At 44.7% G+C, this 12,230-nt stretch overlaps 1 protein-coding gene across 2 annotated transcripts in view; it reads left to right on the top strand.

Annotated features, from left to right (window-relative positions):
• Positions 1–9,895: 9,895 nt before the first annotated feature.
• The window catches only part of YWHAE (tyrosine 3-monooxygenase/tryptophan 5-monooxygenase activation protein epsilon), a 40,489-nt gene continuing 38,154 nt past the window's right edge, over positions 9,896–12,230 (top strand). The window contains exon 1 of one of the 2 annotated variants that reach the window (XM_036340955.1): positions 9,896–10,327. In XM_036340955.1, coding sequence (XP_036196848.1) covers positions 10,264–10,327 — 64 coding nt within the window. In that variant the 5' untranslated portion in view covers positions 9,896–10,263. The remainder of the gene's footprint in view (positions 10,328–12,230) is intronic. The other variant, XM_036340954.1, reaches the window with a different exon arrangement.

The following is a 12,230-nucleotide window of genomic DNA, read 5'->3' as shown; positions in this document are numbered from 1 at the left end:
AAATATATTGGAAAAAAAATTTTTTTTAAAGTTAAAAGACATGATAAAGGAGAAGAAAATATTTGAATCCTATTTAACAGCCAAAGTGGTAACATCCATAAAATATAAAGAGTTTCTATAAATAAGAAAGAGACAAGGCCCTGGTTGGGTAGCTCAGTTGGTTAGACCAGTGGTCCAAACAAGCCACATGCGGCTCTTCGGCCCCTTGAATGGGGCTCCTCCACAAAATACCACGGGCGGGCGCGCACGTACAGTGCGATTGAAACTTTGTGGCCCATGCGCAGAAGTCGGTATTTTGTGGAAGAGCCACACTCAAGGGGCCAAAGAGCTGCATGTGGCTCGCGAGCCGCGGTTTGCCGACCACTGGGTTAGACCATTGTCCTGATACCCAAGGTTTTGGGTTTGATCTCTGGTCAGAGCATGTACAAGAGTCAACCAATGAATACATAAGTAAGGGGAACAACAAATTGATGTTTCTCTCTCTCTCTCCCTTCCTCTCTTTAAAATCAATAATTAAAAATTAAAAAAAATTAAAAGATAGTCCAGCCACATGGCTCAGTGGTTGAGCGTCGACCTATGAACCAGGAGGTCACGGTTCCATTCCCGGTGAGGGCACATGCCCGGGGTGCAAGCTTGATCCCTTGGTGGGGGTGTGCAGGAGCAGCTCATCAGTGATTCTCTCTCCCTCTCCTTTCCTCTCTAAAATCAATAATAATAATAAATATATACATATTTTTTTAAAAAGAAGAAAAAATATCCTTGGGTGAAGATTAAAAAAAACCCTTCAGCTGTGCACTTATGATTTGTACACTTTTTTGTTTGTATGTTACAATTCAATATAAAATTTAACAAAAAAGTGTTCATACTCTCTGACCTAATAATTTCTCTTATGGAAATACCTTTGTATGTGTAAAGATGTAAAGAGGCCCTGGCCAGTGTGGCTCAGTTGGTTGGAGCATTGTCCCATGGACTGAAGGTCGCAGGTGTGATTCCATATCTAGGTTGCAGGTTCCATCCCTGATCGGGGTGTATATAGGAAGTGATCAACCAATAAATCTGTCTTACATCAAGGTTTCTCTCTCTCTCTCTCTCTCTCTCTCTCTCTCTCTCTCTCCCCCTCCCTCTCTAAAAAAATAAAATAATATCATGAGAGCACCCTCAGTATAGCACTGTGATTTTTTTTTTAAAAAATATTTATTTATTGATCTCAGAGAGGAAGGGAGAGAGAAAGAGAGATAGAAACACCAAGGATGAGAGAGAATCACTGATAAGCTGCCTCCCACATGCCCCCCTATAGGGACTGAGTCTGCAACTTTGGTACATGCACTTGGCTGGAATCGAACCTGAGACCCTTCAGTCTGCAGGCCAACGCTCTATCCACTGAGCCAAACTGTCCAGGGAAGCACTATGATTTTTTATATCTGCTTATAATCCTACTAGTGGCCCAGTGCACGAATTCATGCACAGGAGGGGTCTGGCTGGCCTGCCCTGATTGGGGCCAATCGGGGCAGGGCTGGCGGGGGAGAGACAGAGAGAAACATCAATGTGAGAGAGACACATCAGTTGATTGCCTCTACCTTGTGCCCCAACCAGGACCGGGGATTGAGCCTACAACTGAGATATGTGTGCTTGACTGGAATGGGACCGCAGGTGGTTGGCTGGCTGGCCCTGCTCTTGATCAAGGTAGGGGGCACCGATCAGGACCGCAGTGTGCATCAAAGCAACCAGTTGTTTCGGTCATTCTGGTTGGTCCAGTGTTTAGGTCGCTTGGCTTTTATATATATAGATTTGCTATATCAAAATGTTTCTGTTTATATTTCTGTTGCCCTATCAGTGATTTCTATCCCTTTTAATTCTGTTTGTTCAGAGAATAGGCAGTACAGTCAGAAAATCAACCTAGGTTTAAGATTTCTGCCTCATCCACCATTTCTTAGGAATAGGCACCTTGGATAGGCTTCAGCCAGACTTGAGAGACACTATTCAGGAGAGAAGACCCAGTAGTAATAAGGAGGTTACCCCTGATATCTGCCTGTCTGTGACAGCCCTGTACTCATCCTGGCACAAGAGCCGGCTTTGTAGAATGGGGTGGGTTTTGTGAACATGTGGACCAGTTATTGTTTGGCCACCCTGATTGGTCACTCCTCTGAAATGGTCACTCTCTACCTTTTCACTGCTGTTCTTCTCAAGAAAATTCCACACTTACCACTTGCACTTTCTTACCGCCTTAGTGCTTCAGACAAATGCTGTCTGGCTTCCAGCATGCTTTCGAAACTGCTCTTGAAGGTCACTAATGACCTAGTTGCTATATCCAGAGACTGTTCCTGTGTTAATCAACATCTCTGCAGAATTTAAAACTACGTTTAAAAAACTCTTCTTACTTGTACTTTATGGCACGAACGTCTGATTCTCACTCAAGCAGGAACCATAGTAACATTAATAAATATAGCTAACATTCATTGAGAATCAGGTTCTTTACATTAATTCCTTTTTGTATGAGGAAAATATCATTCCTCTTTTATAGAAAACTAAGGTTTAAAGAAGTTGAGTAATTTGCTCCATTGTATGGGTGATGGAGTCCAAGAGCAGAGCCCATGACCTTAACTGTTATGATGTGTCTGATACAGTTGGAAGGTATTTCTAGAGGGCAGCAAATTCAGCTGCTTCTCTTTATTTCTGCAGAATTTGCTATTGGGATTTTATTTTTTTGTAATATATTTTTTATTGATTTCAGAGAGGAAGGGAGAGGGAGAGAGAGAGATAGAAACATCAATGATGAGAGGGAATCATTGATTGGCTGACTCCTGCATGCCCCCCACAGGGAATCAAGCCTGCAACCTGGTGATGTTCCTTTGGCTGGAATTGAACCCGAGACCCTTCAGTCCGCAGGCCAACACTCTATCCAGCCAAACTGGGTAGGGCGCTATTGGGATTTTGATAGGAATTGCATTCTATTTGTAGGTCACTTTGCATAGTATTGTTATCTTAACAATACTGACTCTTCTAATCCAAGAACACAAAAGCTTTTCCATTCATTTTCATTCATTCATTAATTTCAGCAGTGTTTTGTAGTTTTTCATGTGTAAGTCTTTCACCTTCTTGGTTAGTTTATTCCTAGAAATTTTATTCTTTTTGATGCTATTGCAAATGAAAAAAATTTTTAAAATATATTTTTATTGATTTTTTACAGAGAGGAAGGGAGAGGGATAGAGAGTTAGAAACATCGATGAGAGAGAAACATCGACCAGCTGCCTCCTGCACATCTCCCCACTGGGGATGTGCCCGCAACCAAGGTACATGCCCTTGACCGGAATCGAACCCGGGATCCTTCAGTCCGCAGGCCAGTGCTCTATCCACTGTGCCAAACTGGTTAGGGCTCCAACTGATTTTTGTATGTTGATTTTGTAACCTCCAATTTTGTTGAATTTATTTTTTAGTTCTAACATTTTTTTGGTGAAAACGTTTAGGGTTTTCTATATATAAGGTCATGTCTGAGAACAGGCATATTTTTACCTCTTTCTTTCTAATTTGGATGCCTTTTGCTTTTAGTACTATGTTGAATAGAAATCACAAAAGGGGGCATCTTATTTTGTTCATGATCTTAGGGAGAAAGCTTTCAGTTTTCACCGTTGAGTATGATGTTAGCTGTGTGTTTTTCATATGTGGCCTTTATTATGTGGATGCAGTTCCCTTCTATTCTTTATTATTTTCATTATGAAAGGGTATTGGAGTTTTTAAAATTTTTATTTATTGCTTGATTTTGGAGAGGGGAAGAGAGAGAGAAAAAGAAACAGAGAAACATTGATTTGTTGTTTCACTTATTGATGCATTCATTGGCTGATATTTGTATGTGCCCTGACGAGGGATCAAACCCAAAACTTTGGCATATCAGGACAACACTCTAATCAATGGAGCTACCTGGCCAGGGCCTTGGATTTTGTTAAATGCTTTTTTTTTTTTTTTTTTTTTTGGCATAAATTGAGCTAGTCATGTTGTTTTTCTCCTTCTTTTATTAATATAGGATATTAATTACATTGATTTTCTTGAATCATCCCTCTATTCCTGGATTAAATCTCACTTGTTTATGATATATAATCCTTTTCATATGCTGCTGAATTTAGTTTGCTGTTATTATCATTGCAATGTATTTTTATTGATTTCAGAGAGGAAGAGGGAGAGATAGAAACATCAATGATGAGAGAGAATCATTGATCAGCTGCCTCCTGCACACCCTGTACTGGGGACCAAGCTCGCAACCCAGGCATATATGAGCTCGGGAGTGTGATTGGAACTGAACCAGGATCTCCTGGTTCATAGGTTGATACTCAACCAATGAGCCACATCAGCCGGGCCTCATACATTTTTATGGATACAGCCATATGTATAAAAAAATTTTAAGTAGGAATATCAAGAATTCACACTGGGACTCAGGATAATAGTTAATGCCAGGGAGGGAGAGATTGAGGGACAAGCAGTCTATTAATACCTTGTTAGCATTTATTGTCTTTTTTTTCTTTTTTCAATCCTCACTGAGGGCATTTTTTCCATTGATTTCCAGAGAGTGGAAGGGAGGGAGGTTGCGGGGAAGAGAAACTATGCGAGAGAAACACATGGATTGGTTGCCTCCCACATGCACCCCTACCAGGGATGGGTAACCTGCAACCAATGTACATGGCCTTGACTGATAATGGAATCTGCAACCCTTTGATCTGCAGGCTGATGCTCTAACCCAGCCATGGGCAAACTACGACCTGCGGGCCGGATCCGGCCAGTTTGAAATGAATAAAACTAAAAAAAAAAAAAAAAAAAAGACCGTACCCTTTTATGTAATGATGTTTACTTTGAATTTATATTAGTTCACACAAACACTCCATCCATGCTTTTGTTCCGGCCCTCCGGTCCAGTTTAAGAACCCATTGTGGCCCTCGAGTCAAAAAGTTTGCCCACCCCTGCTCTAACCACTGAGCAACCGGTCAGGGAGATAGCATTTAATGTCTTTTTTTTTTAAATATATATTTTATTGATTTTTACAGAGAGGAAGGGAGAGGGATAGAGAGTTAGAAACATCGATTGAGAGAGAAACATGGATCAGCTGCCCCCTGCACACTCCCCACTGGGGATGTGCCCGCAACCAAGGTACATGCCCTTGACCGGAATCCAACCTGGGACCCTTGAGTCCGCAGGCCGACGCTCTATCCGCTGAGCCAAACCGGTCAGGGCATAATGTCTTTTTTTAAAAAAATATTTTTTTTCTTGATTTCAGAGAGGAAGGGAGAGGGAGATAGAGAAACATCAATGATGAGAATCATTGATTGCCTCCTGCACACCTCCCACTGGGGATCGAGCCTGCTACCCAGACATGTGCCCTTGACCAGAATCAATCCTGGGACCTTTCAGTCCACAGGCTAACAATCTATCCATTGAGCCAAACTGGCTAGGGCTTAATCTATATATATAAAAGCCTAATATGCTAAGTATCCAACCGATGGGTTGACTAAATGGTCAACTGCTTGACCAGTTGCTATGATGTGCACTGACCACCACGGGGCAGACACTCCAACCGGTAGGTTAGCTTGTTGCTGGGGTCTGACCAATTGGGACTTGGCGAGGTGGGCTGGACACACCCTGGAGTCCTCCCATGGTCCCTCCCAGGCTTCTAAAATATTTCTTCTAATTAATTTCCTTTGAATGTGCACAAATTCGTGCACTGAGCCTCTAGTGTCTTAATAGAAGGTACCTGAAGCAGATGTGACATTTTTTTTTTCTTTTTAATATATTTTATTGATCTTTCACAGAGAGGAAGGGAGAGGGATAGTCAGAAACATCGATTCAGCTGCCTCCTGCATGCCCTCCACTTGGGATGTGCCCGCAACCCAGGCACATGTCCCTGACCAGAATCAAACCTGGGACCCTTCAGTCCGCAGGCCAATGCTCTATCCGCTGAGCCAAACCAGCCAGGACATGACAAACATTTTATCTGGGCAATAAGTACTGGAGTGTGTAATTTCTGTGTTTACATGTGTCAAATATATTATCACTGTTTTGAACAAAGGTCAATAAAAGCCTTATAGCTTCTGTGGCTTCATTTTATTAAATATAAAATAACAGATCCTATAAATGTCATTCATGTGGTAAGTTACATTTCGGCAATCTGAACCAAAGTAACCAAATAAGTTATTCTCTCTTTTTTTTAAGGAAGTTGAGTCTTAAGTAGACTCCCACTGGATTTTATTTTTTATTTTATTTTATTTTTCCCAGCCTTTCTGCTGTTAGGGTCAGTTTGCATATTACCCTTTTTTTGTTTTAAATTAAATCTTTATTCTTCAGATTATTACAGTTGTTCCTCTTTTTCCCCCCATAGCTCCCCTCCGCCTGTTTCCCACCCCACCCTCCGCCCTCACCCCCACCCCCACTGTCCTCATCCATAGGTGCACAATTTTTGTTCAGTCTCTTCCTGCATCCCCCACACCCCTTTCCCCCACAAGAATAGTCAGTCCACTCCCTTTCTATGCCCTTGATTCTATTATAATCACCAGTTTATTCTGTTTATCAGATTATTTATTCACTTGATTTTTAGATTTACTTGTTGATAGATGTGTATTTGTTGTTCATAGTTTGTATCTTTACCATTTTCTTCTTCTTCCTCTTCTTAAAGGATACCTTTCAGCATTTCATATAATACTGGTTTAGTGGTGATGAACTTCTTTAGCTTTTTCTTATCTGTGAAGCTCTTTATCTGATCTTCAATTCTGAATGATAGCTTTGCTGGATAAAGTAATCTTGGTTGTAGGTTCTTGGTGTTCATCACTTTGAATATTTCTTGCCACTCCCTTCTGGCCTGCAAAGTTTCTGTTGAGAAATCAGCTGACAGTCGTATGGGTACTCCCTTGTAGGTAACTGAGTTTCTTTCTCTTGCTGCTTTTAAGATTCTCTCTTTGTCTTTTGCTCTTGGCATTTTTTTTAATATATATTTTATTGATTTTTTACAGAGAGGAAGGGAGAGAGATAGTTAGAAACATCGATGAGAGAGAAACATCGATCAGCTGCCTCCTGCACATCTCCACTGGGGATATGCCCGCAACCCAGGTACATGCCCTTGACCGGAATCGAACCTGGGACCTTTCAGTCTGCAGGCCGACGCTCTATCCACTGAGCCAAACTGGTTTCAGCTGCTCTTGGCATTTTAATTATGATGTGTCTTGGTGTGGTCCTCTTTGGATTCCTTTTGTTTGGGGTTCTCTGTGCTTCCTGGACTTGTAAGTCTATTTCTTTCACCAGGTAGGGGAAGTTTTCTGTCATTATTTCTTCAAATAAGTTTTCAATATCTTGCTCTCTCTCTTCTTCTGGCACCCCTATAATTTGGATGTTGGTATGCTTGAAGCTGTCCCAGAGGCTCCTTACACTATCTTCATATTTTTGGATTCTTTTTTCATTTTGCTTTTCCGGTTGGGTGTTTTTTGCTTCTTCATATTTCAAATTGTTGACTTGATTCTTGCGATCCTCTAGTCTGCTGTTGGGAGTCTGTAATAATATTCTTTATTTCAGTCAGTGTATGCTTAATTTCTAGTTGGTCCTTTATCACAATCTCGAGGGTCTCATTAGATTTCTTGAGGGTCTCATTAAGTTTATTGGCGGTTTCTAGAAAATTCTTGAAAAACCTTGAAAGTGTGGTTTTGAACTCTATATCCAGTAGTTTGCTTTCCTCCATTTCTGTCATTTGTGTCCTGTTTGTCTCCGCATTTTTTTTATGCTTCGCTGTGTCAATAGAGTGGCTTTCTGTACTAGGTGTCCTATAAGGCCCAGTGGCTCAGCCTCCCCAATTACTTGAGGTAGACACTCTTGGTGCACCCCCTTGTGGGCTTTGTGCACAGTGTTGTTGTAGTTAAGCCTTGATTGTTGTAGGATCACTGGGAGGAATTGACCTCCAGGCCAATTGGCTGTGAGAATCAGCTGTGTCTGAAGTGGGAGAACTTCTGTGGTGGAGACACCCCTCCGGGGCAAGACTTGCTTCAATGGGGCTTTGGCGCTCACTCTGGATTTTATTTTTAAAACATTTTTAGTTTTTTTTATTGATTTCAGAGAGGAAGGGAGAGGGAGAGATAGAAACATCAGTGATGAGAGAGAATCACTGAACAGCTGCCGCCAGCAAGCCACACACTGGGGATCGAGCCCACAACCCCAGCATGTGCCCTGACTGGGAATTGAACCATGAACTCTTGGTTCATAAGTCAATGCTCAACCACTGAGCCATGCAGGCCAGGCCTCTAATGATTTTTACTAGTAGAGAGAGTGGAAGGGAGAGAGAAAGTGTAGAGAGGGGGAGGGGAGAGAGAAAGATCAATCAGTTGCCTCCTGTACACACCCTGAGACAGTTCCTACCAACTGAGTCACACCAGCCAGGGCAATTTTTACTTATTGATGTTAGTGAGAGAGGGGAGGAGGAGGTGAGAGAAACAGCGATTTGTTGCACTTATTTATGCATTCAGTCGTTGCTCCTTGTATATGCCCTGACCAGGGATCAAACCCACAACCTTGGTATATCGTGCTATAACCAACCGAGATACCTGGCCAAGGCTAATTTCAAGTTTCATTCCGTTGTGATAGGAAAAGATACTTTGTATGATTTCAGTCTTTTAACATGTATTAAGGCTTGTTTCATGGCTTAACAAATGGTCTCCAGTTTCTCTACCAATGAACATGAAGCTTCAGAGGTGAAATGACTTGCCGGAGGTATAAATAAGTAAATGTGTATTTATAGAGTTATAGAATTCCGTATTTTGATTCTGTCTTTTACCATTGAAATTTGATAAGTGTGTTTAGAGTGGAAGGGGCTTAATCTGTAATGCAATAAGGAGCCACCCAGTTTCCTTTGCTGAGTTTTCTGCTTTTACCTCTCTTAGAAGTAGGTATTCTCCTTCTTCCCCTTTTTTCCAGTTCCATGATGGTTACTTCTACCTGGGTGATCTTTGAGAATCTTAGAACCAACATGTGCTAGAAGGAATTGTCTTCTCTGCATTCTATCAGCAAACTTTCCTAGCAGTGCTATTTTTGTTGTTGATAATGGTACTGCCACTCATTATTCCAATGACTCAGGGTGGGAAGATGGAAAGTCAGTTTTTTCCCCTCACAAGGTCTCTACATCTGATCAGATACGAACTTTTGTGGCTTTTCTCTGTAGTATTAATCTTAGTTGTCCTTCCATTCCTATTTTCACTGCTACCATCTATTACTGCTTGCCTGCATTGGTATAATAGCCTGCTAATCAATCACTATTTTACCGTACTTATTCATCTTTTTAAAGTATAGGTTAGATAAACGATGATGATATTATCCTCTCTGCAAAAATCATAGCTTTCTGTTCCCACTGAATAAGGGCAAACTTCTTAGCTTGCCATCCAAGGCTCTTGATAATTTGGTGCCAACCTTTTTATTCCACATTTATTGCAGGCCTCACCACACAGCTTATGTTCTAGTTATTGAACTTCGGTCTTGGAACAGATATTACATGGAGGGCAAGGTGCTGGGAACCCAGCGGGCAGCGAGACCAGCTCCTTCCATCCGTGCTCCCTGTTTCAACCCCAGCCTGGCCCCGTCTTCTGCGCCTTGCAGTCCAGGCCGGGCTCCTCCAACCACGACCCTGGTTCCCATCCGTGGTGGGTCTAACTCTAAACGGAAAAGGCTAACGCGCAGAAGCCAAAGGCTGCCAAGTGAAGTGGAGGTGTGAAATTGGGGTTCCCCTTCCCCCACCAACTATGGCAGGGCCCACCTCTTCACCCCGGGGTAGAAAAAGCCGGGAGAAGCAGGAGTGGGCGTGGCTGAGGAGACGGGCAAGTAGGGGAGAGGCTGGTTTCCGTGGGGAGGCCGGCCATTAGCAAACCGTTACAGCCTTTGCTTTCTCTCGCTCGCTCTCTTCAGGGGCCGTCCAGGCCGGCCTCGCCTCCAGCTCTCCTCCGGGTTCCCTGGGGGTCGCTCTTTCTTCCCGCAGCCGCCGTTCCCGCCTCGGGGCTCCCGCGCCAGCTGAGCTCACGGAGGAGGGGCGTCGGCTGGTTCCAGCCTCTTCGGGCGCCGAGCTCCCGGACCGCCCCCCGCGCCAGTTGCCAGGGAGCGGTTGCCATAGAGCTGAGCAGTTGTCCGCGTGCGCAGGCGGAAGTCCCGGATTGAGGCGCCGCCATTTTTGCTGCTCGGACGCGTAGCGAGAGGCTGAGAGAGTCGGAGACGCTATCCGCTTCCATCCGTCGCGCAGACCCTGCCGGAGCCGCTGCCGCTATGGATGATCGGGAGGATCTGGTGTACCAGGCGAAGCTGGCCGAGCAGGCTGAGCGATACGACGGTGAGTTGGGGGGTCAACCGGGGGCTGGAATTCTCGGACCCTCTGCCGCCGCCCACAGAGGCCGGGAGCAGGAGACAAAATGGCGGCATCGTCTCGGAGCCTGGCCGGGGGACGTGGATTCTGGAAGCAGGAAATGGCCTGTGGCCTCCTGGAGCCGTGGGAGGCCCCAGGCCTAGGAGTTTGACCCTTTCAGTGTCCTCGGCTGCAGACACTTGCCAGCCGAGAGGCCGAGGCGATGGGGTGGAGGAGTTGGTTGTAAAATGGCGGCTGGGGGGGAGGGCGATTCCCGGGGCGGGGGGAGGAGATGGCGGGTGCTGTCTCCGGGCGAGCGATCCTCCGGGGAACTTCTGGCCCGTCTTGGGATGTGGAGAACAATTGAGTGGGATGATGGGGAAGAAACACCCGCCACATGGGGGAGAGTGGCGACCGGGAGCTGTAGCGCGGGCGCCTTTCAGGGAAATATGGCGGGTGGGGGCGGTGGCTTTTCCCCGGAGGCCCAATGTGGGGCGGCGGCTGCGAGTCTCACAAAGGAGCAGCTTAGCGAGAGGAGGTCGTCTTCGGGCGGTGGCGGTGGCGGTGCGGGGGCCGTCGTGCCCGAGGCGGGGGAAGGGGCGCGGGTGGGAATCACGGCTGCCCATCCCTGGGCGGAGGCCCGCTGAGATGCTGCGATCGTGTTTCTCCCTCGGCCGGCACCCTCCCCTGGTGTGAGGGTTCTTAGGCTTTTCGTTCAACTGCGCCTTCTCCCCACGCTCCCTTCCCGCGGGCTGAAACCCGACGCTCCAAGTTCCTGCAGTTATTCCTGGCCCCGGCGCCGTGGCCTGGTGGGTCCGGCGCTGAACGGAAGCCGGGAGGCGAGTCTTAGTCCTTGGCCAGTGCCTGTGTCTCGGTCTACCCGTTCGTAAGAATGATGACTTTGCTGTTTGCCTGCACTGATAGACAACGGAGAAAGACCTGTTGAAAAATAAAGTTATTTCAAATAATGGTTAGTAACCGCATTTTGGTGACTGCCCGGTCTTGGAATGCGTGGTTCGTACCTCATTGGGGATTTTAATTTACCCCAATCATTCAGCTGGGCTGTGGGTTTGGGGATAGTGACGATAGGGAGTCCCAGCAGATCCTATGTACTTTTCTGTGTTTTATGTACAGATTTGAGCAGTTTTTCTTTGTTCCTCGGTCCTTTGCCCATAAAGGTTCTTTCGTCATTTTCTAGAACTTTGTGGAATTGTCCATTGTGTCTTTTTAGTCAGTTCCAGGTTGCTGCTTTTAAAAAATTGCCCCTCCCTCAATTTTAGACGTAGGTATTTTAATTACCCCCACATCTGTTAAAATGTAGTATTATGAAAACAGTCATATATGTGGTTTTAATGCTCTTGTGGGGGTGACACATGGTATCAAGTGCCATTGATCTTTAGATTTTTCTTCATTACTGAGCCATTTATTTTTCAAAGTGTCATGTAGGACCATTGCTTTCCTTGAATACCTGTTTGTCATGTGAGCAGCCTTAGGGCTCGATATCATACATTAGGATTCAGGAATTTGAGAATTAGGAGAAAAGGCTTTGAACTGAAACTTAGGGAAGATACTACACTAAATTTCATCTTGTAAATCCTTAAATTGCTATTTGTATTAAATAAGGTTCCTGTTAGGAGGGGGAGGGGAATAAGATGGGGAAGTACAGCTCAAGGTCAGATTTGCCTTTATTTCAGTGTTTAAAAGTCAAACATGTAGGTGTGCTTGTAATGGAAGTGTCGTCCGTCTCCCCCACCCCCTCCAAATAGGTTCCCCTTTTAATCTACCAGTGCCCTTGGCAGGAAACTTGAAATTATATTTGAATGCTTTCTGTTCTGTAGGGATTTTAGGTTCCGAGTAAACGTGATAACCAAAAGGACATAGAGGAAGGTCT

The sequence above is a fragment of the Myotis myotis genome, unplaced genomic scaffold, assembly GCF_014108235.1.
Source record: "Myotis myotis isolate mMyoMyo1 unplaced genomic scaffold, mMyoMyo1.p scaffold_m19_p_17, whole genome shotgun sequence".
NCBI classification, from domain to species: Eukaryota; Metazoa; Chordata; class Mammalia; order Chiroptera; family Vespertilionidae; genus Myotis; species Myotis myotis.
Note: the sequence above shows the minus strand (reverse complement) of the source record. Positions and strands in the feature narration are given on the sequence as shown.